We start from the raw sequence: 25,225 nt of genomic DNA on the forward strand, positions 1-25,225 counted from the left end.
TGGTATGTCACCGAAGACCCTATCAAATTTACTCAGATGTATTGTGGTGCGTATTCTAACCGTTTGGTATGGAGGGGCAACTTCACGGAATCGAAGAAAACTGCAGAGGGTTGCAAATTCAGCCAGCTCCATCATGAGCCTCCCCACCATAGAGGAAATCTTCGAAATGTGGTGCCTCAAGAAAGTAGCATCCATCATTAAGGGGTCATCACCCAGAACACGCTAGCTTCTTATTACTACCATCAGGAAGAAGGTACAGGAGCCTGAAGATGCGTACTCAATATTTTAGAAACAGTTCCTTCCCCTCTGCCATCAGATCTCTGAACTGTCCATGAACCCATGAACCTCACTATTTTGCAACACGCACAAAATGCAGGAGGAACTCAGCAGGCCAGACAGCATCGATGGATTTTGCACTATTTATTTTACATTTTTATTGGAACTTACAGTTTTTAATTTGTTATTATGTAATACTGCCGCCACCAAACAAGAAATTTCACGACATTATGTCTGTGATAATAAACCCGATTCTGCCTCTTTCACAGCGTTGAATACGCCTCATGAGCACTTGCAGTTTCACCGAAAAGTGCCTGCAAGCTGAAAACGAAGTACAGTACAAGGACAAGCGCTGCTTCTTCTGCACTTGCATTCGAATTTGTCTTGTTCGATGAAAACTCGTTTTGAGTAACAAAATCCCGTAATTATTTCAGATTTCCAGCAGCTGCAGTAACGCTGCCACAAAGGCAGTTGACAAATTCCGTCCAATCTTCATGAGAACCGTATAACCACAGGATGACAAAATCATTGTCGACCGAGTGAAACAATTGCAGGGGTGTAGACTTCCCTTGCGGTTTCAACCACAGACCCACAAGGATGTGAAGAGGGGACAAGACTGGCCGCGCCGCGCCGCTTGTCTATTGCACTCTGGGAATAGTTGACAACAAAGGCACCGCCGGGAACTCCATCTCCCGGAATGCAGCGCGACCCCTTCCTTCACGCCCCCCACCATCCATGCCTGGCTGCCTCCTGCTATTCCCCAGGCTGTGTTCGGTCCGGCGGACGGGGCTGGAGCGCGAGCAGAATGAACGGCAGTTAGCGGGAGGGGGAGGCGGTTGCGAGCGCGAGTGAAGTTGAGGTGAGGTTCGAGCGGCAGCCAGCGAGAGTTGGGGGCTGGGGGGGAGAGGGAGGAGGGGCGGCGGGGAGGACGTTTCTTCTCGGCCTCTTTGTGTGCCGCGCTTCGATGGTGTCTTCGAGGAACGCGCCCTGGCCTCGCTGCAGCCTCCGCAGTGGAGCTCGGTTCGGGGTGTCTGCGGCAGAACAATGTAACGCCGCTTTTGTGAAGTGCCCGAGGAGGCGGCAACTCGAGAGCCGCAGCCGATCTGGGCACTTCGTGCAGCAGCAAACCATGGACAACTTTTAAAAAAAGCCCGTGACGTGCATTCTCACCCGATTGAGGGACAAATGTTGACGAGAGCTCTGTGGAGGTAGGGTGCAACAGGGAAAGTCTTTGTAAACACACACACACCTGCCGATGCTGGAAATCCAAAGCAACACACACAAAATGCTGGAGGAATTCCGCAGTTCGGGCAAAATCTATGGAAATGAAGACAGTGGACGTTTCTGGTTGAATCTCTTCAGAACCGGGAAGGAAGAAGGAAAAACGCCAGAATAAAAGGTGAGGGGAGGGGGAAGGAGGACAAGCTAGAAGGTGACTGGGTAAAGCCAGATGGGTAGAAAAGGTGAAGGACTGGAGAGGAAGGAAACTGATAAGAGAGGAGAATGGATCATAGGAGAAAGGGAAGGAGGAGGGGTCCCGGGGGAGGTGATAGGTGGGTGAGGAGGTTAGAGGCCAGAGTGGGGAATAGAAGCAGAGGGGGAACGTTCTTTTACTAGAAGGAGAAATCAATGTTCATGCCATTACATTGGAGACTACCCAGACATGAGGTGTTGCACTTCCACTCTTAGAGTGGCCTCATCGTGGCACAGGAAAAGGCCATGGACCCATGTGTCTGAATGGGAATTGGAATTAAAATAGTTTGGCCACCTAGGAGTTCTGCTTTTGGCCAACTTCCGCTATCTCCAATAGGATCCAAGCAACTTTACCACTCTTCGCTTTCCACAGGGATTGCTTCCTCCGTCATTTCCTTCCCCAGTTGCGCCTCCCCACTAATCTCACTCCTGGCACTTATCCCTGCAAGTGGTCAAAGGGGTACACCTGCCCATTCACCTCCTCCCTCACTTACATTCAGGGCACCAAACAGTCCTTCCAGGTGAGAGAACACTTCACCTGCAAATCTGTTAGGGTATTCTGTTGTGTCCAGTACTCCTGATGTGGTTTCCTCTACATTGGTGAGACCTGTGTAAATTGGGGACTGCTTGTTGAGTACCTCTGCTCCATCAGCAAAAGCAGAATTTCCTTTGTTAGCTTCCAGCCGGACAGCATGAACAACATCATCTCCTTCTGGTTTAAAAAAAAATTCCCACCCCCTTCTATTCCCCAGTCTGACCTCTTAGCTCTTCTCACCAGCCCATCACTTACCTCCTCTGGTGCCTCTCCTCCTTCCTGTTCTCCAATGCTCACTCTCCTCTCAGATTCCTTCCTCTGCAGACCTTAACTTTTCCTATCCACCCCCCCCCCCTTATTTTCTTCAGGTGTCTTTCCCCTTCCTTTTCAGTTCTGAAGAGGGGTCCTGGCCCAAAACGTCTTTTTGTTCATTCATTTCCATAGATGCTGTCTGACCTGAGTTCTTCCAGCATTTTGTGTGGGAAGTCTGTAAAGCTTTTATGAAACCTAATTCTGGTGCAGAATCCATGAAGTCAGAATAAGTTCTCATTTGTGAAAGTTTTACCAAGCGAATTGGTTTTGTTGACTTGTTTTGCCCATCGTTACAGTGGTTTTCTGATTAGCGCAAGCACGTTCACATTTTGATGACAGTTAAACTTCAGTTGCATTGAACTTCATAGTCACTTGACATGTATCTCTGTTATATTTTGAGAAAGATTGTTTTTTTTCTAGGATATTTCCCCTAGGATGTATCCTTTTAAGATTGTGAATTTAAGGTTCAGGCTTTTCCTCATGAGCCACTAATTGAAACAAATAATCCTTTTACTGTTTGATACAGAAAGGGGAAAACAGGCAGCTGGATTGCTGGAGATTCACATGGTGTAGTTTACATGATTCTTGCAAAAAAAACGTACAGATTAAATCTGGTCATGGAAAACTTAATTCCTATACTTTGGCAAAAAAAATTAGTATATGAAACTTAAATAACTATTTTAAGAAGTTGATCGCTTATTAAAAGATTGATCTATAAAAAAACTTAATAGTAGCAAAAAGTTTACTAGTGTTCTGTCTAATAGGGCGGGTATAAATTGATAAGAATATTGCTGTTTCATTTTCTGTAGCACTTGGTGCTATTTGTTGATTGTGATTTCTGTTTTGCATTATTGACGCAGTCCTGCATAGATTCCAACAAAAGCTTATTAAGTGAAGTTTTCAGTCAATTCTGTATTACAAAATAGTTAGTTGTACCATTGACTACAGTACTTATTCTACATAAATAAACTGAATGTTTTGGTACAGCTTATAGAAGTGTGGCAGTAGCATCTTTACTCAGTTTATTCCACAGGCAAATAAACTATTACACTGAAAAAAACTATACGTGGCAGTGTTTATATTTTCCGCATCTGCATTAAGTATATTAAACTTGCAGGTGGGGTATGGCATTGTTTTAATTTATTGAGTTAATATAATTTTATTTTGGTATGTTGTAGAAGATCTGTAACTAAAGAATAATTGCAAAGGCAAAACACAACACTATATGTAGTATCTACAAAAATACACAACAGTTGCAATTGGAGTAGCTTAGGTGAATATCTCATACATCTGTGACCTCTGCTACCAAGAAGGACAGTGACAACAGGTGCTTGGGGCCATTTGCAGGTTCCCTACAAGCTGCACGCTATCCTGAATTGGAAATGCTACTCCTATTCATTGTTGTTGGCTCTAAATCTTGGTGTTCCTCACTCAACTTTTTTATTGGGTATGCCTTATGCAGATAAAGTAATGTAAAATGTGTGGCATGCCACTAGCTTCTCAAGGCCAGTTTAGGATAGCTGAATAAATGTTGGTACACCCCACTAAAATGAATAAAATTCTACCAAAACACCAGCTCTATTTTTCTATGTTTTCCTTTAACTCTTAAAAATTTTTGTAGTACCATTACCCAGTCGAGGAAGAGAGGATTTTTCTTGGGTTAGGAAGACTTAACTTTAGATGAATCTCGAACTCATTATCCATCCTTTAGATCCACACTTTCAGAACTAAACGCTATTTACATTCTTGGCATTCTATTTGGCCTAATAAACCTTCCATCCCTAAGAATATTTACATCCATAATTTATAATAGCACCTTATGTAAGCTGACCTTTCTCTAAAGCCTCATCTGTGCTTTAGTTGTTTCTGGACTTGAATATTTTGTTGCTTTCAAGGCAGTTTATCATTCTGCAATATCTTAAGTTTCAGTTGATTCCGAATTGTACTGCACATAGTTCTCCATGAATTACTAATTGCTTATTACTTGTTCTACATTGTCTCCGGTTCTCTGACACTGTAACTTTGGCCAATAGAAATTTGCTTTTACAAAATTTGTGAGGGGAGAGTAAATAAATACAATTTTTATTCAATTAGTTTGCATTTCGTGATACAGCCACTGATGAACTAGCTTTGTGTTATGGAAAATACTGCTATTGACAGTTTCTCTCTTCCCCTGCTACCGCTCTGCCTCTCTTTCCCCACCTCCCAACTCGCAGAGGATATTTATATTCTTAAGCATGATCCTGTTTAAAACCCAATTCAACTCACCTGATATCCACATTGTCACCATTTAAACTGATTATTTTCTGAAGTGTATGGTCAATGTACTAAGAAGTAAAGTTGTGTTGGAATAAAAATGAAAAGCTCAATTATAACAATGTAAAGAAGTCTTTTTATGCTCAATTTGATCAAGTTTGGTCATGAGCTCTGTAGTAATTTGCTGCAAATATTTAGTTGAAACATGAAAAAAAACAATGCAGAGATTGGAATGGGGTAAAATTATACAAAACAAAATTAACTTGTGGCGTACACTGATGGATAAACTGGACAGCACCATCCCATTAGTCAGGTCATAGAATGTGATAGAGTTGTACAGCATAACAAAACAGTTCCCTTGCCAAATTCATTCATGCTGACTGTGATGCCCCTCTACTTTCCTATCCAAGTTCCTGCCCAAAAGCCTTTTTCTGTATATGCCTCTTCCACTGGCAGCACATTGCATATAAGCACCATTCTCTGTATGGGGAAAATCTTGACTATCTTTAAATTTCTCTCCTCTCACTTTAAACCCATGTCTCTAGTTTTAGATTCTTCCATCCTAGGCAAAAGACTAATTATGCTTGCCATCATTTAAAAAAAAACATGTATAAGATCACCCCTCAACCTCTGGTAAGAATAAACTCAGTTTATCCATCTCTCATTAGTAAAGCTATCTATTTTGGGAAGCTACAGTACTAATACATTGTTTCCACACCGACCACATCCTTACTATAAGAATTCTGACCAGAACTGTACACACTATTACAACTTCAGTCTGACCAATGTTTTGTACTGCTGCAGTATGATATCCCAACTCTTGCACTCAAGGCCCTGATTATGAAGATAAGCACTTACTGTACTTTGTGTTGCCAGTTTTGGGAACTACAAACTTGCACCCGTTCCTGAAGTTCATGCCATTTGCTGTATATATTCTGTCAAATTTTAATGTCCCAAATGCACTAACTTGCATTTCTCTGGATTAAATTTCATGTGGCACTGTTCAAATCAACCTTCGAACTAATCTTTGTCTTTCCATATCCTTTTACAACCTTCTTCACTTTTCATAACTTCTTCAGTTTTTGTGCTAGCAAATCATTTTGTCTGACCATAAATACAAGCATGCTTCAGATTTTAAGGTCAGAATATTCTTTGAGGTGACCAGCCTAAAATTTCCCAGCTGTACTTGTAGTTAATGCTTTCCAGATATAACACAACCCATTGTGTTGTGTGTGGGAGATTAAATGTTTCGAACATGTTAATAAATAAGAGTTGATCTGGTAATACCAAGGGAAGTGGAACTGTGACTAAAGCATACAATTGTACCACTTAACCAGTCATTAGGAGATTGTGAAGTTAACATTATTTAGAGAACCACTGGTTACATTATCTTCCTATATTAACATATCTTTTACATTCATGCCTGCACATTGCAAAGTGGAAATCATAAGTGAGCTGTCTGATGGTACCATGTATATCAATTTGCTCTGTCACTTGCCTGTCCATGCAGTCCAGGAGCAAATGTGCTCAGAGGGAAGCTCAAACAAATATACTCCCTCGATCCAGAAATATGCCAGGAAGGAAAGGCACATCTGCTCTCCAAGCTGCTTGGTCCAAATGATTGCAAGTATTTATATCACTGCTAACTTCACATTATTCTAAGGGCAGGTAAAGTGCCTTACCTGTTTTATTGGTCAAATGTCATCACTGATACAATCAAATTTAAAAACTAGCACCTGAATTTCAAGGTCCAAGTCTGGGTAATGTGGTCTAAATACTTCTTGGCTTGTTGCATGTCACATACTTGCATCAAACCAAAACAAACACCAAAGTCATATAGTTCCCCTCCGAGTCCTGATAAAGGTCACCTCAGCTTCTTGTACAAATGTCACTTGTGTCCATCCACTAACCAATATTTCAACTGTTCTGGTTTCTATGTACTGCATCTGCCTCTGGGGTGTTTCTTGTCTTCATTTGCTGGTCTTCCTGCAACAGCCCCACCCGTGAGCTCCCATGCAGTGGCAAATCTTTTGAAATAGATGGCATTATTATACATCCGTTTATTCACTATCATTCATCCTGTGTGTGCACATAAGTTTTAGTGTAGCTGTAGGAAATTTTAATTGTCCACTTGGCTCTCATCTGAAGTTTCTGCTACTGTACCTGATTTGTATGGCTTTGCCATTGTTATAAATTACAAATTTGGGTCCCAGATTTAACTTCATGTGGCTGAGGATATTTTGGAATGTTGGTTAAGCCACATTTGAAATACACAGAAGGATGTGATTAGGCTAGAGAGGGTGCAGAAAATAATTGCAGGGATGTTGTCTGGATTAGAGTGCTTGAGTTATCAGGAAAAATTGGATAGCTTGGGTCTGTTTTCCTTGGAGCAAATGAGGCTGAAGGGTGATATGATAGGGGTATATAAAATCATGAGAAGTGTATACAGTGTGGATAACCAGTGTCTGTTTCCCATGGTTGAGGGTCTCTAAAACTAGAGGGCATTTGTTTAAGGTGAGAGGAAGGAATTTTAAAAGGAATCTGAGGGTTACATTTTTCAGAGTAGTTTGTATGTGAAAATGAGCTGCTAGAAGAGAAAAGTAACAGTATTTAAGAGGCATCTGGATGGATACTTGAATGAATGAGGCATAAATAAATAGGAAATTAATCCGGGTGTGGGAATGCCATATAGGTAAGGATGGACGTGTTAAGCCAAAAGGTTTTTTTTCTACGCTATACAACTCCGACTCTTATTTAGATTTGGCAGCATTGAGTTCTGATGAAGGGTCTCTGCCTGAAACGTTGACTGCTCTTTTCCATAGATGCTGCCTGGCCTGCTGAGTTCCTCCAGCATTTTGTGTGTGTTGATAGAGCTGGGTATATTGTATTTGTGGCCTGAAAGTATTGTTAATTGTCTGAATTACTTAGCCACCAATTTAATTTATGGATTTTTGACTCCTCCATAGCATTCCCAAAGAAAAAAGTTGCTTCTGAGGATATGTTTCTGTGTTCAAATCTGTTTTGTGTACTGGAACCTTGCTAAACGTGAGTGGGCTCGGTGCTAAGAACAGTCATGATAATGTTCAATATAGAGAGGCATTACTGGCAACTCTGCTGCATCAAGTATTGGCATAAAGCCCTGCCCTATCTACTGTTGTGCTGTGAACTTGTGAAACCGTGAAAGTGATTGTATTGTTGTATGGCTTGGTGTGTGCTACTGAGTGCTTGCCTCTGAAGGCTGATGAGCAGTGTGGTCTCACAACAATGTAATGTGGGCCTCAGGTATGCCCCTTGACTGCTATGGTGACTACTGGCATTGGCAACATTGTTGGAGTGACCGTAGTTAGGTTTGTTAATATGGAGAAAACTGTAGGCTGGGGTAAGCTGCACTGCCAAACAAATGGGAGACAACCAATTATATTACATTCAACTGGAGATGGTGAGAGAAAATAGGAATTAACTGCAATGTCCAACAATGACCTGAACTCAACATTCTTGGCAGCATGAAGCCCTGAACTCCACGTCAATGCTGCACCACTCCCCCAGCTTTCCAACAGCAGCCTGCCTCGCAGCCATTCAACAGTAGTTAGTTCCACACAAGTCTTTCAGCCAATAATATCACCAGATCATTGCTGCAGGAGTGTCTGGAGGCCAGGGGTTTGTGCCAAGTTCCTGCTACAGCAGAGCCTGAGCAGATACCTTTTTTTTAAAAGTACAAGCAGTATGTAGCTGTGAAGATTACTACTCTCAGGACCAAGAAACTAATACTGCATTCTGTGGTGTGCCAGGTGAGGGATCAGCGTATAGATTTCCAATAATCTCATTCTTTTGTCAAATTTTTCACTATATCCGTGCAAATAAAATACTTTAATAGTTATTACTAAATTCACTATAACTATTAAAGTACTTTATAACCATTAAAGTAGTTATAAATATAACTATTAAATAGTTATCAAATATTTTATAACTATTAAAGTAATACCTATTACTAGTTATTACCAAATTATTTCTAAAGGCTGCTCCATTATTCAATAAGTTCATAGCTGAGAATATATTCCTCAATTCAACTTGAATGTCCTCATCCTTTTAACTTTTAATTCCCTTAATGATTTCAATATTTATCTGAGCTTTTTATATATTCATGGATTCAATCACCAGTACTTTTTGGGCTAAAGAATTCCAAAGGCTTGAACAACACTCCTGAATTCTGTGATTATGCTCTCTCATCCAAGAGTCTTCCATGAGAAGAAACATTCTCCCAGGATTTACCCTGTAAAGATCCCTAGATTATTTACAGAAAATCATTGTACTGCACTTCTGGTTGAGCCTTGAAGAACAACTCGAGCTTCAAGTCAGGTAATCAAGCCACTGGATGAAAGGGAAATGTTTTTGTTTCCTTCTGTCTTGCCACAGCTTGATTTCAGTGCAGTGTCAAAAGGGAACATCAAGCTGCATTAGTGTGAATTTTTTTTATTCCCTGTCCCCTTTATTTAAACTCTCTTAAAATGCTTAATTTGCTCTCGTATTCCTAAACAAGGACCTTGATTTGTCTGGGAAAATTTTAATTCCTAGTTGATGTTGGGAACTCAAGTTTAGTATTTTCACCATCTGACTAATAAAATAAACAATTGCATGTAGCAGTATAAACTTAACAGAGTATCATATTCTACTAACAAATGCTTTTATGGTTCCTGTCAATACTCATTTTTTCTGAGGGTGGTGGAGGTGAGGGAGGGTGTATGAGAACTGCTCAACCAAGGAAAGCCACATGATGGAGAATGTAAACTTTGTTTTTATGAAGATTGCTTGTATCCATTATGTGGGTTTCGTATCTGTGTTTTATACCATCTATGCAGTAGCGATGCTAGCATAGATGGTATAAGCCTTTTACCCTTAATGGAATGGTTTCTTAATACTTTTTCAACACTTAAACAAGAAAAATGTCAAAATGGGTATTTTTCAAAAACTATTCACATTGAAGTGGATGTGGAAGAATCTGACATAGGACTTGAGAAAATTACCAAAAAGAGTTTGGAGTAGCTATTTATATGTAATTTTTTAAATGGCCAAATATACTTAGCATGATGACCTCTACTAAAAAAACAAGTTTAAAATGGGTATTTTTATCTGCATGTAATTAAATGCAAGAAAGCAAATTTTAAGATATCTTAAAATTAAATATTTAGAATTTATTTTTGTGATTTCTATTTAAAAGACTTACCTCACAATTTGTGTGTGTTGATTAAACATACTTCAGAAAAATGAAAAATAATTGCATATTCAAGTTTTAAAAATGTTTTAATTCTTAAGTGCATGTTACATCTTGATATGTTTTTTTCAGAAACTTTACTCCTGAAGAGATGGATATTTACTATACATTGTGCGCAACTTGATGACAGCTAAAGAAAATGGATTATTTCCAGACTGATGCTACACTATTGCAAAAACATCCTTCCTCCAGTTAGTGTAATGTTTCTCTACACGTGCCTTTACATGTAGCAGGATTTTGCTGAATTTACTATGGAATCTAAGGACTTTTCATGCTTCAGTAGAAAGACCTGTGAAGTTCAACGGGTAGCTGAGGATATTTCTGAAGCAAATAAAATAGAATGTTGTGAATTTGAAGCCCGGTGGCGAATCTGCAATAATAAGCTGAATAAGGAAACCACTATGATTCCTGAAGCACACATTTCAGTTTTTCAGACTGAAGACACTATTTCTGACCAAATGTTAAACTTTTCTTTAAATGGAATAACATGTGAAGACAAATTTAATGGTGTAAAAGTTGATGAATTGGATACCACTGCCAATACTCAGTGTTTCTTCACAGAAAAATCTAATGGAGATGATACATTGCTGCCTTTTCCAAGCCAGAACTGGAGTTACTTTGAGTCCTTCATAAATGAAAATAAAGAAGAATTTTTAGATCTTTGCACAATAAGTGATTTTTCAACTAACTTATTAAGTGAGGAAGGCAGTGACAGTTTTTTGTTTGATGAATCAACATTAAATAGTGATGTCTGTTCACTGAAAATACGATATGAATCTTTTCAGGACAATATAAAAGATAAAACTAATGTTCATGATCATCAAGATGATGCACAACTCCAATTTTTTCCCAGCAACTGTTGTACTGGAATGAAAAAGGGGGAGGAAACTCTCCTAAAAAAAACTGCTTCTGCTCAAGAAGAGAAAAGGGAACATGACAATCCAGAACATCACACTTTGTGTCAATTAGAGAGTAAAAGCTGTCTTCTGTCTGGTGCTTTTATGGATGACTGGAAAGATGCTGAGAGTTCACTGGATTCAGTCTGTTCATCCTCAGTTCTCAATGAAGATCAAGGAAATTGGAAGCTTTTAAAGAAAAGTGCAGATAGGTATTCAAATCAAACCAATTACACTTTGAGGGCTAAACGCCAGATACGGTACAATGATGATTATTTATATGACATTGATTCCCTAGACACCATAAAAACACTAGGGAAAATAGATCAAACTACAGATACTGCAAAGGAGGATGATGATGACTGGTGCCCGAGAAAACGGAAGAAAACTGGCAAAAAAGAGCCACCTGTAATTATCAAATACATTATTGTCAATCGGTTCAAAGGGCACAAAAACATGCATGTAAAAATTAGTCGATTAGATTGTACTGAGCAACAGGTATTATTGACTGACGAAATAGTAAAAAAATATAAAAAACTTTCACCACTTAAGGAATTTTGGTCTCCAGTTCCTAAATGTAATAAATATAACCAAGAAAAAAGTGATGGGAAATTAAAAATCTGCTCAGATGCTGGTACATCTTATATGTTTTTTGCTTCTAAAAATAAAAAACAACGAACACTTGCAAATGGCACGTCATCAGTTAAAATAGGGCACTCTTTGAATCATCAAAAAAATAGTGTAATTGAAACAGTTGACTCAAACACAGAAGTACCCAAGAATGTACAAAAGTATGATAAGTCTGTTTATGAATTTACAGATGAAATAGAATTAAAGCGTATCACTATTCGGACCGTGAGTAAGCCTGGTTGGTTAAGAGACATGCAGCAAGAAGATTCACTACAAAAGTTAAAGAAACAAAACATACTTTCAAGGAAAAGGAGAACAACTGCTCAGGATGGTAAGGAAACTAGTGATAGAAATTACTTAGAAAAACCTGACGAAAACTCTCAAGTCCTAAATGCAGATGTGCACAAAGTTCAAGGTGAGTGGAATTCTGCTTCTGATTCTTTAGGTAACTGCAATACCACCAATATGCATTCTTCAATAGTTCGTAATAAAATAGAAACTTCTAGGGAGTTACTTTCTCTAGATCCAGCCAGCAGTCCAGGCTGCCCTGTACTGTCTGTTTACAGTATACATTCTGCTCCAGAAATCCTTGGAGGATGTTTCCGATCTCTGCTGGATGGCGATGATTTTGCTGTTAATGAAAATTTCCAAATTTCCCCACAGGATTCCAGTACTGGTCAGCAGTTCAATGAAGATGTAACAGCGAACCCATTTTCTTCACGGCAAAGACAAATTAACATATCCACAAGATGCAGTAGTGGTGAATCAGATATCCTTAAGTTGGAAGTTGAACCAAACATCCATGAAGCTTGCAATTTAGAGACTATTCAAAATGTACATCATCACAGAGTAATGAACGAAGAGTTATATTCCACTGGTGAAGTTAGCTCTGAAAATGACAAAACTAAGAATCAATTAAATATTAACAAAAGTGCAAATCAATGTGGCTTGAAGATGTACAGTTGTCAAAATGAAATAAATGCCAACTTCACTCAGAAAGTAAGTGAAGAAACAAAACAACTCTTTACTTCAAAAGACACCCTCCGCATTTTAGATATTTCAAGTTTTACCCCTGGAAAAGCAAAACCAACATGTAGCTCTGAATTTTCAAAAGGATGTACAGCAGAAATTCCCTCCAATGTGATAAAATCTAATGCAAATTCTTTGCAGCAGTGCAGCCAAAATCAATTTGCCAAGAAGGCTACATTTCTAAATGAATGTTCAGAACAATTTCAGATCCACAGTGAAGTATTTTCTACGACTATCAAGAGTCAAAGTGAGCCCACATCTGTTTCATTCTCACCACGTGCACAATCTTCTAATCAGTTACAAACTTTTGATCATGTGAGTTCAATGAATTATAAATATCCCAAAGTTAATAAAACTTCCAAAGTTAATAAGACAATAAATAACTTTAGAAAAAGACATGGAAAATCAAATGCAAAGCAATGGGACAGAAGAACTATTCAAAAGTACAGATATCACAATAATGAGATCAAACCCACTAAAATTGAGAAAGATAGTATCTTACCAGAAAGCTATATAGGTTTAGAATACTTTTCAGATACATTATATGCAAATCAAAAAAAGCAGCCTAAAAGCACATGTAAATCCACAAAAGGGTTTACTAATAAAGATTTAGAAATGTGTACAAAACTTGTGAAGAAAGGTTTGATGAGTGCAAGAAACAAGCTCTCTATAAAGGAAGAAAAGTTGAATGCAAAAGCTAAATGTTGGATTGCTCCTGCAGAGTCTTATGGGTATGTATCTAGTAATATCCCTAGGGGAAGCAGATTATTGACTAGAGATCACAGAGAATTTGAGGAACCTGGTAATATTCTTTCTAACATAGTCTCTGGAATGGCAGCTGTTAAGCAATTTATGATGGCTTCAGTGAACCAATCTTAAATCAGGGAGAAGTTGTTCTTTCTGCTGTTAATCAGTATATGGAAGTGCAAAGTTGTTGCAAATGGAAACCCAAATCATTTCAGATGTTGCATGTTGGTACAAAAGACTTAAAAAAATAAACTACTGCGTGCTTCTGAATGTACCCTAGACAATGTGGTTTTGTTAATTACCCTGTCAGTCATGTTGCAACTTGCTGCGTTCAAAGTGTCTGCTTCTGACACACAAATAGCTGACTGCAGCTGTACAAGCAATGCACTTTGTGAATGAAGAGGGAAATTATATATCATTTGACAGTTTTATTATCTCCTACTCAAAATACTGGTGATATGTCTTGTTATACTTGGAGCCTTTATTCAGCAGATGTCCCTGTTAAGTGAATTTGAACATACCAGATTATTTTGAGACTGCCCACCAAAATGTAGAATATCGTATTTAGATGTGGTATGACAACTGCAGAATATTTCATGGTGCTATCTCTTTAAGAAAAGTTTACTTTTTGTTACATTTAATAAAACAATAATCTAAGACTTTTTGAAAGCATATAAAATGGGATTTGCTGCCAACTTCTCCAATGCAACATTTTTTGAATGTTATCTTAAGAGTAAGTCTGGAATACATTTTGATGTATTTAGAATTCAATTTTTGTACTTTTTCAAATCTGCAGATTTTATATTGAGAATGCTCACGTTAATAATCAAGCATTACTGCCTAGCTTTACTGTAAATTTAATCAATTACCCAGTTTAAATGTTTTATTATAAAATTATCCTTTTGTCAAATCTGCATCTTTATGACTTTTAAGAATCAAGTAAAGTCAAATATTTTATGCTGTTAACCTGAGGTAAAACACTTTATTGTTTTATTAGGAACATTTTCACCAGATAAATTTTAGAAGATCTGAAATAAAAACTGAAAATATTTCACAGTGTAAAAGCATTGTGCAATATGATTTTGCTCTTCCACTGTAAATAGCAAAGCAATCTATTTTGATTTATTTGAGAAATTTTTATTGTGGAGATTTGCTTAACCTTGTGAATTGCAATCTATGTTAACCTCTTTTTTTTATTTCCCTTAAAAGCATGAAAGCTAAATTGATGTCTTGAGGAGAGTAGAATTAAAAATGGGTTTGAAATGTTTTCATAGCTTGTGGATATGTATGTAGAAAAAAGAGATTGGAAGTTCAAATTGCTGGGATGGAAAGGAAAAGGGGACACGTTTAAAACCATCTCTTTGTAAAGTAGCACATTAAACCAATGCATTGTGCTTCAATTTCATAATATCACAATTTGTACAGTTTAATAATTTCATTTCAGGTTGATGGAAAAAAGGTAATTTGTATTTTATAATTTAAGTCATTAATTTTGTAGAATTTTAAAATTATGATTTAAATTTCTATCTTAACGGGAAGTAATTCATTCTTGTCTGAATTCAGTGAAAGGAAAACTAAAGCAGTGAAATTATAGTTTGTGATTATTGACACACACTAATGAGTCACTTAAAATTTCAATATTTAGAGGTAGCTAATAAAGATGCAATACTTAGAATTGTAGGTGGAACTTTCATTAACTGCATTTTCTGAGGCAGTTAATGACGGAATCCGAAAGGTTCCTCTAATTCATCTGCATCTCTAGAATCTGAAAGTTTTGTGAAGTACATTATAGAGCAGCAAAGTGTTGCAGCAAATAGAATTGCTGTCATACAGACTCAAAAACCTATGTAAAGTTCGGAACTCCTGCACTGTCACACTTTCCTTCTAATGGCATAGATATCCTCTGCATGCTCTGGTTTCCTCCCAAAACCCAAATCCATGCAGGTTGGTTGTAAATTTATTAGTCACCATAAAATGTCCCTTGTATGTAGGTGTGTAAAATCTCAAGGGGGGGGGTTGATGGGAACAAGGGAAGAATGAAACTAAACCATAAAACATAGGAGCAGAATTGGGCCATTCGGCCCATCAAGTCTACTCCGCCATTCCATCATGGCTGTTTTATTACCCCTCTCAAACCCATTCCCCTGCTTTCTCCCCATACCCTTTGACACCCTGATTAATCAAGAACCTCAACTTCCACTTTAAATATACCCAATAACTTGTCCTCCACAACCATCTGTGGCAATGAACTTCACAGATTCACCACCCTCCAGCTAAAGAAATTCTTTGTCATCTCTGTTCTAAAGGGACATTCTTCTATTCTGAGTCTGTGCCCACTGGTCCTGGACTCACTCACTACAGGAAACATCCTCTCCACATCTACTCTATCTAATGAAGTCAAACTCATATTTCGGTTCAATTTGTCCTGTAAGATTTCTGATTGGTTAAGACATCATGCCATTTTTTATTGTCTTGGTCACTCAAGTCTCCAATGTAACTCAGCTTAGTTTCCTGTTCTAAAGCCCACTAAAGATGAGTACCAAGGGCAATGCAATGAACAGCTGGCGTAATTCATTTTTGTCATGGACTCCAAAATGGACTGAAAATTATAACTGAGGAGCGTACATATCTGCACAAAAGCATAGGTAGGGATTATCAGGCTAATATTCGTCAAAATGCAGTGGACTCTTGCAAATTAACAATAGCAGTTAACAAATTTGTCAACGTCTTCAGCATAGAACTAATATTAACTGTTCTTCAAATTGCAGAATACAAATATTGATATCATGTGATCTTTTAAACCCATTCCAGTTTTCTTTAGTTATGCTTTTATTTTCCTTTACGCTTTGAATGCAATTATTGAATCAACCTCCAATGCGCTTGTATGTCAATTGTCATAATTAATTTTTGCTTTAATTTTCATATTGATTCTTGTTAATTACCTGAAATCTCACCACAAGCAACTGTTTATCTTTATTTGCAAAAAGCCCTTCAATTTTTAGCACTTTTGTTTCAAGTATAGCAATCACGGCTACTTTGGTCTGCCCAGGTGACTTAAGCCTCTCTGGTATGCTTATAACCTTTCCTAAACAATAGTGTCCTAAAATTATACACTGAGACATGCAAAAGTTTGGGCACCCCGATCAAAATTTCTGTTACTGTGAATAGATAAGTGAGTAGAAGATGAACTGATCTCCAAAAGTCAAATTTAAAGATGAAGCATTCTTTTCAACATTTTAAACAAGATTAGTGTATTATTTTTGTTTTGTACAATTTTAGAGTGGAAAAAAAAAGGAAAAGAGCACCATGCAAAAATTTGGGCACCCCAAGAGATTTGAGCTCTCAGATAACTTCTACCAAGGTCTCAGACCTTAATTAGCTTGTTAGGGCTATGGCTTGTTCACAATCATCATTAGGAAAGGCCAGGTGATGCAAATTTCAAAGCTTTATAAATTCCCTGACTCCTCAAACCTTGTCCCAACAATCAGCAGCCGTGGGCTCCTCTAAGCATCTGCCTGGCACTCTGAAAATTAAGATAAATGATGCCCACAAAGAAGGAGAAGGCTATAAGAAGATAGCAAAACGTTTTCAGGTAGCCATTTCCTCAGTTCATAATGTAATTAAGAAATGGCAGTTAACAGGAACGGTGGAGGTCAAGTTGAGGTCTGGAAGATCAAGAAAACTTTCCGAGAGAACTGCTCGTAGGATTGCTAGAAAGGCAAATCAAAACCCCCGTTTGACTGCAAAAGACCTTCAGGAAGATTTAGCAGAATCTGGAGTGATGCTGCACTGTTTTACTGTGCAGCGACACCTGCACAAATATGACCTTCATGGAAGAGTCATCAGAAGAAAACCTTTCCTGCGTCCTCACCACAAAATTCAGCATCAGCAGTTTGCAAAGGAACACCTAAACAAGCCTGATGCATTTTGGAAACAAGTCATGTGGGCTGATGAAATTAAAATAGAACTTTTTGGCTGCAATCAGCAAAAATATGTTTGGAGAAAAAAGGGTGCAGAATTTCATGAAAAGAACACCTCTCCAACTGTTAAGCATGGGGGTGGATCGATCATGCTTTGGGCTTGTGTTACAGCCAGTGGCACGGGGAACATTTCACTGGTAGAGAGAAGAATGAATTCAATTAAGTACCAACAAATTCTGGAAGCAAACATCTCACCATCTGTAAAAAAAAACGAAGATGAAAAGAGGATGGCTTCTACAACAGGATAATGATCCTAAACACACCTCAAAATCCACAATGGACTACCTCAAGAGGTGCAAGCCGAAGGTTTTGCCATGACCCTCACAGTCCCCTGACCTAAACATCATCGAAAATCTGTGGATAGACCTCAGAAGAGCAGTGCATGCAGGATGGCCCAAGAATCTCACAGAACTAGAAGCCTTTTGCAAGGAAGAATGGGCGAAAATCCCCTAAACAAGAATTGAAAGACTTAGGCTGGCTACAGAAAACGATTACAAGCTGTGATACTTGCCAGAGGGGGTGTTACTAAGTACTGACCATGCAGGGTGCCCAAACTTTTGCTTCTGGCCCTTTTCCTTTTTTGTTATTTTGAAACTAAAAGATGGAATTAAAAAAGTAATCTTGCTTAAAATATTAAAGAAATGTCTCATCTTCAACTTTATGCCTTTTGGAAATCAGGTCATCTTTTACTCGCTTAGCTATTCACAGTAACAGAAATTTTATCCAGGTGTGCTGTGCCCAAACTTTTGCATGCCACTGTATTTATCCTCTGAGGTTTAACTAACAATTTAAAAAATTTGGCATTGCTTCCCTGTTCTTGTATTCTATGCCAATTTTTAAATCCAGGGATCCTGTATGCAGTTTTAATAACCTTATTTGGTATGTTTTGCAACATTTTAGAGTGACAGAAATCCAAGAAATGCATTGCTGGAGGGCAGGGTTTGGTTCCTCTTAACTCAGACTTCACATACTGTAGTATGGTGAATAATCTATTGCATTATTTTTTTTCTACTTTAAATTCAGATTTTACTTTCTGATTCAAGGCATATTTCTTCAAGGAGGTTTTTTTTAAAAAAATTCTGTTACATTCAATGTATATTACTGATGTTTGACAATGCAGAACCTAAGGCCATGCTATTAAATGAACTTGATTTTAAGTAACTTAGATATCCATGGAATTCCCTTCACTTATGTTATTTTTAAAAATGTCAGTTTTATTTAATAAAACCACTGGTGCCTTGTTCTTCTAAACGACACATGGTTGGGTTTGATGGGAAATAAGATTGAATATCAAATAGGGAATACTCTGTGCTTTACTAAATAGTGCCGAAGATATAAAGAAAACAGACTGGCACCTCGATGGTAAAGGTATTCCAAAGTTCTTAATGATATGAGAAATATGGATGAAGTACAGTGGCTGTAAAGAAGTATTTGTGCAGAATATTGGCTATGAATTATAATGGGTAGTGTGCAATGGAATTGGAAAAGTTGGATTGTCTTCCCTTGTATGTGTGAGATGATATACCACAGCTGGGTTTCCGACACTCAGTGACCTCTTAGAATATAAGTGTAAGAAATTGAAGTTGGAATTACCCAAACAGATCTTCTGCTTGTGCCATCATCCAATAAGATTATGGCTGATCTTTCACCTTAGCACCACCTTACTACACCAACTACATAATTTCTTGCTCCCCTTAAAATCTAAAATTCTATAAATCACAAATATGCACCACAACCCTCATTGGTAGAGAATTCCAAGGATTTATTGTACTCTGGGAGACACAATGTAAGCACCTCATTTACCTGGCACATTGCAGCCTTTAATACCATACACCTTGTAACTGAATTTTTGCATTTATCAGTCTTCCACATGTGAGATTGACTTTGTTTTTTTATCCCCTCGGGGAGTGGACCACATGCCCAACCTGACTTTCCTTCTCTGTATTTTGCAACTTCGAAATATTTTTGTCTATATTCGCCTGTTTATGTTCATGCTTTCTAACTATTCCCATTCTCTCAATGACCATCTAACGTTGTTTCAGCTTATTTCTATGGTTGCCCTGGTTTTAGCCGGTCAGACATTCTCCTCCTTTGAAATTTTAACAAAGGGTCTTCAACTGAAGTGTTGACTGAGTTTCTCTTCCCACAGATGTGGCTTGAAATGCTGAATATTTCCAGCATTTTCTGTATTTATTCTATTCTTATGCTATCCCCAGGCTTATGGTTAATACACAACTAATTATGAAATCAACTGTAAATACTTAACCCAATAAAAATATATATTTTTATTTTATTATAAGGAATAGCTAACAGATAACATTACAATAAAATTAATTTGAAGGGACTGGGTTAATTGTACATCTTAAAGTTTGGACATATCCTATATTTATTTGGAGTAGTCAGTTATTAAACCACTACACTACCTTAATAGACAATGATTCATTCCTACACTTCTGTTTTCTGCAAAGGAAAGGGAAATTCCCATGTTGTGCTTGAGTTCAGGTGCTCAAATTTGGGATATGCAGGCTCTGTTTACGAGCATGATGGAATGTTGAATCTATTAAAGATTTGTTTATATTGTGTAAAGAACTGCTGTAGCGATGTTTACTTAAATCCTTTGTAGGTCTAAATGAGTAGCATCACTCCAACTCTACTACAGGGCTTCAGAGTTTGCTTCCAAATGAATTATTTTACTCACTTTTCAGTCCATTTTTAACGTATAGGTTTAATTTTATTCACTTTCTATTTTCTTCAACACTTCACCTTCATCTCACCTAAATTTCTCGCAGAATTCTGATCCTATTTCTTACCAAATTTTCCAAACAATATATCACATAAGCATAAATTCCTTTACCTCATTATAAAGAAGTATCTCTATTGGATTTTTATTTGACAATGGTGTCTTTAATATAAACCACAGATCATATCAACTTTCTGTATGGTTCTCTCCATTCTTGGATATGAAGGATTTGCTATCTTATTTGCAACTGTCTGCATGATATTGAGGAAGCACTTTTCATGGTTCCAACACAATTAAGTATGTTTATCTATAGGTGATTTTTCACCTCACATTTATTTTTGAGTATTGTTAAGGTCTCAAAAACTTGTTTTCATAATCCGGTTATATTAGACTCCTAGGTTGATCACTCTTATGGATACCATGCTAACCTTGTTAAATTGTTAATCTTTCTTCAATCACTGTTCTATACAGATAGGCAATCTCATATGATCTTAGAATCAATGTTTGCATTTCTTGGGAGTTCTATGTTTTTCTTTAGGATGGACTATTAAAACTGAAGATCATTTCTGAAAATTTACTGAATGGTTTTGAAAATACAGTTGCTCCAGTTTTGCTCCACCTGACTAACCAAGATCTAATTTAATATTTTTATTACTTTCACTATTTTCACTTCTCTTGATTTAAACTGCCATATTGCCGCAATCTTTATTCATACTATGCCTATTAGCTTTATTATCATCCTTTCCCCCCAAATTTATCAAATGGTCCAAGTGTTTAAAATAACAAAATTGATTGTAAAGCAGGCAGTTAGAGCTTAAAGTGTTCATTGTCATGTGATATTTTAAAAAAACACATTATAATCCATCATGGCAAAGTATGTCAGTGGTGTGTTTCTTAATATCAGATTACTCTTGATCTTGGCATTTAGCGCAAACAAAACTTCAAATTCCAATTTAATAACTTGTAAGATGTAAAAAAAGATCAGCATACATCTCCCATATTATTGACCATTTCATTAACTGTGTAAAAATGAACAGCAGAACTCCTAACAAATCATAGCAACTGATTTTTCTTTTCCATCAGTCAAACAGATCCAGTGGTAGAGACTGGAAGTCATTGGTCCAAAGTTACTTGATACTTCTGGCGTGCTGCACCACATCATACCCTGAATCATTTATATTTTATCACAATATCTGAAAGAAAGCCTATACATTTAGAATAATGTTTCAAAATCTGTATTCTAGTGAGTTTATTCCATGGATTAACAAAACTAATTCAGTGAAATATGTTTATGTTGATTTATTTTCTTCTCAGGTATATTTAAATCATTTCTTATTAGAATTATATAGTCACATAGTCAAAGAACTATGTCATTAGGTGCCTCCTTAAGGAAGAGCTTGTAATTAAGTTTCCAGTAGAATAAAACAAGTCTTTACTTGATAACACTTTTTGACATAAAGTAGTTGTTCTGTATGCATAAATTCTTTTGTTCAATTCCTAGCATCAGCTTTGGATATGTAAAATATTCCTTCCTGAAGATTTATAAATCATATTAATTAGCACGCTGCTACAAATACTTGAATTTCTTATAAAAATATTTCAAGAAACATAGAGAAAATCAAATTTGTTACATGTGCTGGGATATTTATCTCTTAATTTTGTTCTATAGACCTAAAATATGCTACCAAAGATACTATGTTACCTAACAACATTTTAAAACTAGTGTTTTTTAAATGGTAAGTGTATAAAGTTAATTTGTCACTACCCCTTAATAATTCACATTATTTTAATAACAATAAGTTTATGATGGTCTTTGTTGGTAGTGGCTTGCATATTGATTTTAGTACAAAATAAGCTCTGGAAATTAGTGATTTTGTAGCAATTGCATTCTTGATCCATGTAAAAGGTTTCAAGTCTACATTATCAAAAACATAAGCTGGAGCAAATAACTGAATCTTTGGAGGTATTATTTAGCATGTTCAGAAATTCAGAGGCATTTTCATAGCTATTACAAATATAACTTGTAGAAATTTGATTTTGTTTTAACTGGTAACTTAAGCAAGTAGCATCCTTTACTATAGAGGGAAATTGACACCTTAATTTGTATTCAACTATCATCTAGATTGACAGTGCAGTATAGAAGTGCTGCAGTGTGTTTCTAATGTGATAGTAAATTAAGCGTCTGACTGCCTGCGCAAGTGACTGCAAAACATCTCAAAGTACTAATCAAAACTACTGTATACATATTCCTCCCTCAAACAATGCCATCACAATCAAAATTGTCCTGAATATGCATTTTCTATTCACATGTAAAGTACGTGAGATATATCAATGATATGATACATTAAGTGTATATTTCTTCCATAGTAATAAATTTTCAGTAAATATTTAAATCTTTTGTGTTTTATACCTTTAGGTCATAATCTTTTGTACAAAAGATACTAAATTTTGCATCAAATCCTGCTGACTTGAAATAATTTTAAGGCTATTGAAAATCAAAAATCATACAGATGCTGGAAATCTGAAAAAAATTGCATGGATACAGTAAGACTGCTGATGTAGTACATTAGTATTTCTGATATGTTTTGTTAGTTGTACTTTAAAAATATGAATTATGACAATTACACCATATTTACAACCATTCCAAACTTTTATGACATAGCTTTAGTACAGGCAGTATGTCCTTCACAGAGTTCAACCTTTATTATTTTTGGAGAAATCAAGGGAGTCATCTGGATGTGATACCCATCTTAGGAGCAAAAGTTGCACAGGCAAAATTTGTATCGCTAGAGTAACAAAAATGTAGAGTGATTAATTGAACCATGTAAGAACATGGGGAATCTTCACTGGGTAGATATAGAGAGAAAGTTTCCTCATATGGGAGAATCTATTATTAGTGGTCACAATTTTCTTCAAAATCTTGAGGTCACCTCTTTAAATGGAGTAGGGTAGAATGTTACTAAGGGCAAGTATGAATGTGGACTTGAGGTTGCAATCAGATCATTTGTAACCCTATTGAATAGTAGAGCAGGTTTGAGCAGCTAAGCCTACTCTTGCTCAGATTATTTAAACTGATGAAACAATTATGAGAGTATAAAAACAAGTGTTGAAGGAGGCCATAATGAACAGGTTTTGTTTCTTGTGATAGAGGAACAAGATACTGAATCTTTGAAGTGGTGCCAGGGATACTTAAGAGAAGATGTGACCTCGAAAACTCAACCAAAACAATGGGGTCATCTAATAAAATATTTGAATATTGCTGTAAATATTTGTGCTGAAATATCTGAATGGGGTTTGAGCCCTCAATGTTATAAGAAAATATCAACTGAGCCAAAGTGGAATAGAATAGTGTATTTCCAGTAATAAATTTCATGACTAAACCATTTATTTGTAATGTATGATTTAGCCATATTTTTACATTTCAATTTTATAGCATTATCATCAATATTTATGTTTTGAAGTAGTGATTTATTTGTGTACTTTAATTTCAAGTTTTGTAGTATATTTGGAATCTAATTCATACATACTTTATGATTAAATATTACTACTTGACTAGGTTTTAGTAACCTATTTGACACTTTGCCAAATAAAACATTCCCTGTTTATGCAGTTCTATTAAGTGCAACATTCTATAAATGAACCATCTCAGAATATTTTGTATTGTATCATTGAGCTTGCAAAAGATTTTAGGAGTAAAATTATATCAGAGATATTTAGTAAAACCGTCAAAAAGAGAAAACTGTGAATACCTTTATCCATTTTATATATGATGATATTATTAGGTATTTTATAAAATTTGTTCAGACGTGAGCTGCCTCTACTCAGGGTAATATAGTAGAAGATGAACAACTACTGAATTTTAGATTATACATACTTTATTGTAGAAACACATTCAATAACATTTTTCTTACTTTCAATGATGAAAGAGGACAATGTAACAATATGCAGTAATTAAATGTCCTTTTTATGATCTATAATCAGTTATTTTGTAACTATTTTCTATTGATTAATTTGTACAATCATTTGTTACATGGCATGTTTTTCAAAAGGCCTGGTCAAATAAAATGACTTGTATCTAGGATGTGGGCTTTATGTATGTTAATAAAATATTTACACTGCTGGAACTAGAAACTTTTTTGCCAACTTACCTATGGTCATGCAACACACATAAAAGTTGCTGGTGAATGCAGCAGGCCAGGCAGCATCTCTAGGAAGAGGTGCAGTCGACGTTTCAGGCCGAGACCCTTCGTCAGGACTAACTGAAGGAAGAGTGAGTAAGGGATTTGAAAGTTGGAGGGGGAGGGGGAGATCCAAAATGATAGGAGAAGACAAGAGGGGGAGGGATGGAACCAGCAACTTTTATGTGTGTTGCTTGAATTTCCAGCATCTGCAGAATTCCTGTTGTTTACCTATGGTCATCCAACTTTGAAAACTGAAGCTTGGACAACTTTGTGCAATCAAGCTTTTTTTTGTTATGGCACTGTAAATGTACATTTTTAATGATACAGAAATTCATTATAGGATTTGCAAAAATGACAGGCCTGATCAAAAAGATAAATATATTAAGAGAAAAGTAAACTTTAGTATTTTTGAATTTTCAGAACAAATACATTTATATTATTTTTCACAACCTCAGGATGTCATGAAGCATTTTACACCAGTTACTCTAGTTGAAAAGTATTGGAAATTTGGCAATCAACTTTCCCAAGAGCCAGCACTATGATAATGACCAGCTTCATACTTTTAGTAAAAAAAAACAGAACATGCCTAAAAAATTCAAATCAGATTAATTTGTTAAACAATGCTGATGTTCTACATCAGTGACTTACATCAGATATTAAAATGTAAAGAGGGGAGGGAACAAGAGCCCATAAAAAATGGTAAGCTGAGGGAAAAGTGGAAGGCAGAAGACATTAAACGATGTGAAATAATAGTATATTGGAGCAAAAATTTCAGGTTTTGCTTACATGAAAGTAATCATCTGAAATGACCAAGGGGTGCCTGTAAATCCAAATACCAAAATACTAATTGGATCCTGAAGACTAATGTCCGTAGTCAAAAGGTGAGGAAGAGCAGCCTGGG

General features: G+C 36.6%; 1 protein-coding gene across 6 annotated transcripts; it reads left to right on the top strand.

The window, feature by feature from the left end:
* The first annotated feature begins 1,012 nt into the window (after nucleotides 1-1,012).
* On the top strand, nucleotides 1,013-24,231 carry LOC140200309 (neurite extension and migration factor-like). 6 transcript variants are annotated; one of them, XM_072263447.1, is made up of 3 exons: nucleotides 1,254-1,675; nucleotides 10,194-13,407; nucleotides 22,560-24,231. In XM_072263447.1, the coding sequence occupies exons 2-3, from the start codon at nucleotides 10,373-10,375 to the stop codon at nucleotides 22,564-22,566; spliced, it is 3,042 nt and encodes a 1,013-aa protein (XP_072119548.1). In that variant the 5' UTR covers nucleotides 1,254-1,675; nucleotides 10,194-10,372; the 3' UTR covers nucleotides 22,567-24,231. The 6 variants fall into 6 exon arrangements, with proteins under 6 accessions (XP_072119546.1, XP_072119548.1, XP_072119550.1 ...); XM_072263449.1 differs by lacking the exon at nucleotides 22,560-24,231 and having other exon boundaries at nucleotides 10,194-11,978; nucleotides 12,311-12,393; XM_072263448.1 differs by lacking the exon at nucleotides 22,560-24,231 and having other exon boundaries at nucleotides 10,194-12,062; nucleotides 12,311-12,377.
* Nucleotides 24,232-25,225: the final 994 nt, after the last annotated feature.

Source organism: Mobula birostris, chromosome 7, assembly GCF_030028105.1.
Source record: "Mobula birostris isolate sMobBir1 chromosome 7, sMobBir1.hap1, whole genome shotgun sequence".
Taxonomy (NCBI): domain Eukaryota; kingdom Metazoa; phylum Chordata; class Chondrichthyes; order Myliobatiformes; family Myliobatidae; genus Mobula; species Mobula birostris.

Bases quoted from the DNA above. Each gene is read 5' to 3' on its own strand.
- LOC140200309 (XM_072263445.1), top strand. From the start codon at position 10,373: ATGGAATCTAAGGACTTTTCATGCTTCAGTAGAAAGACCTGTGAAGTT.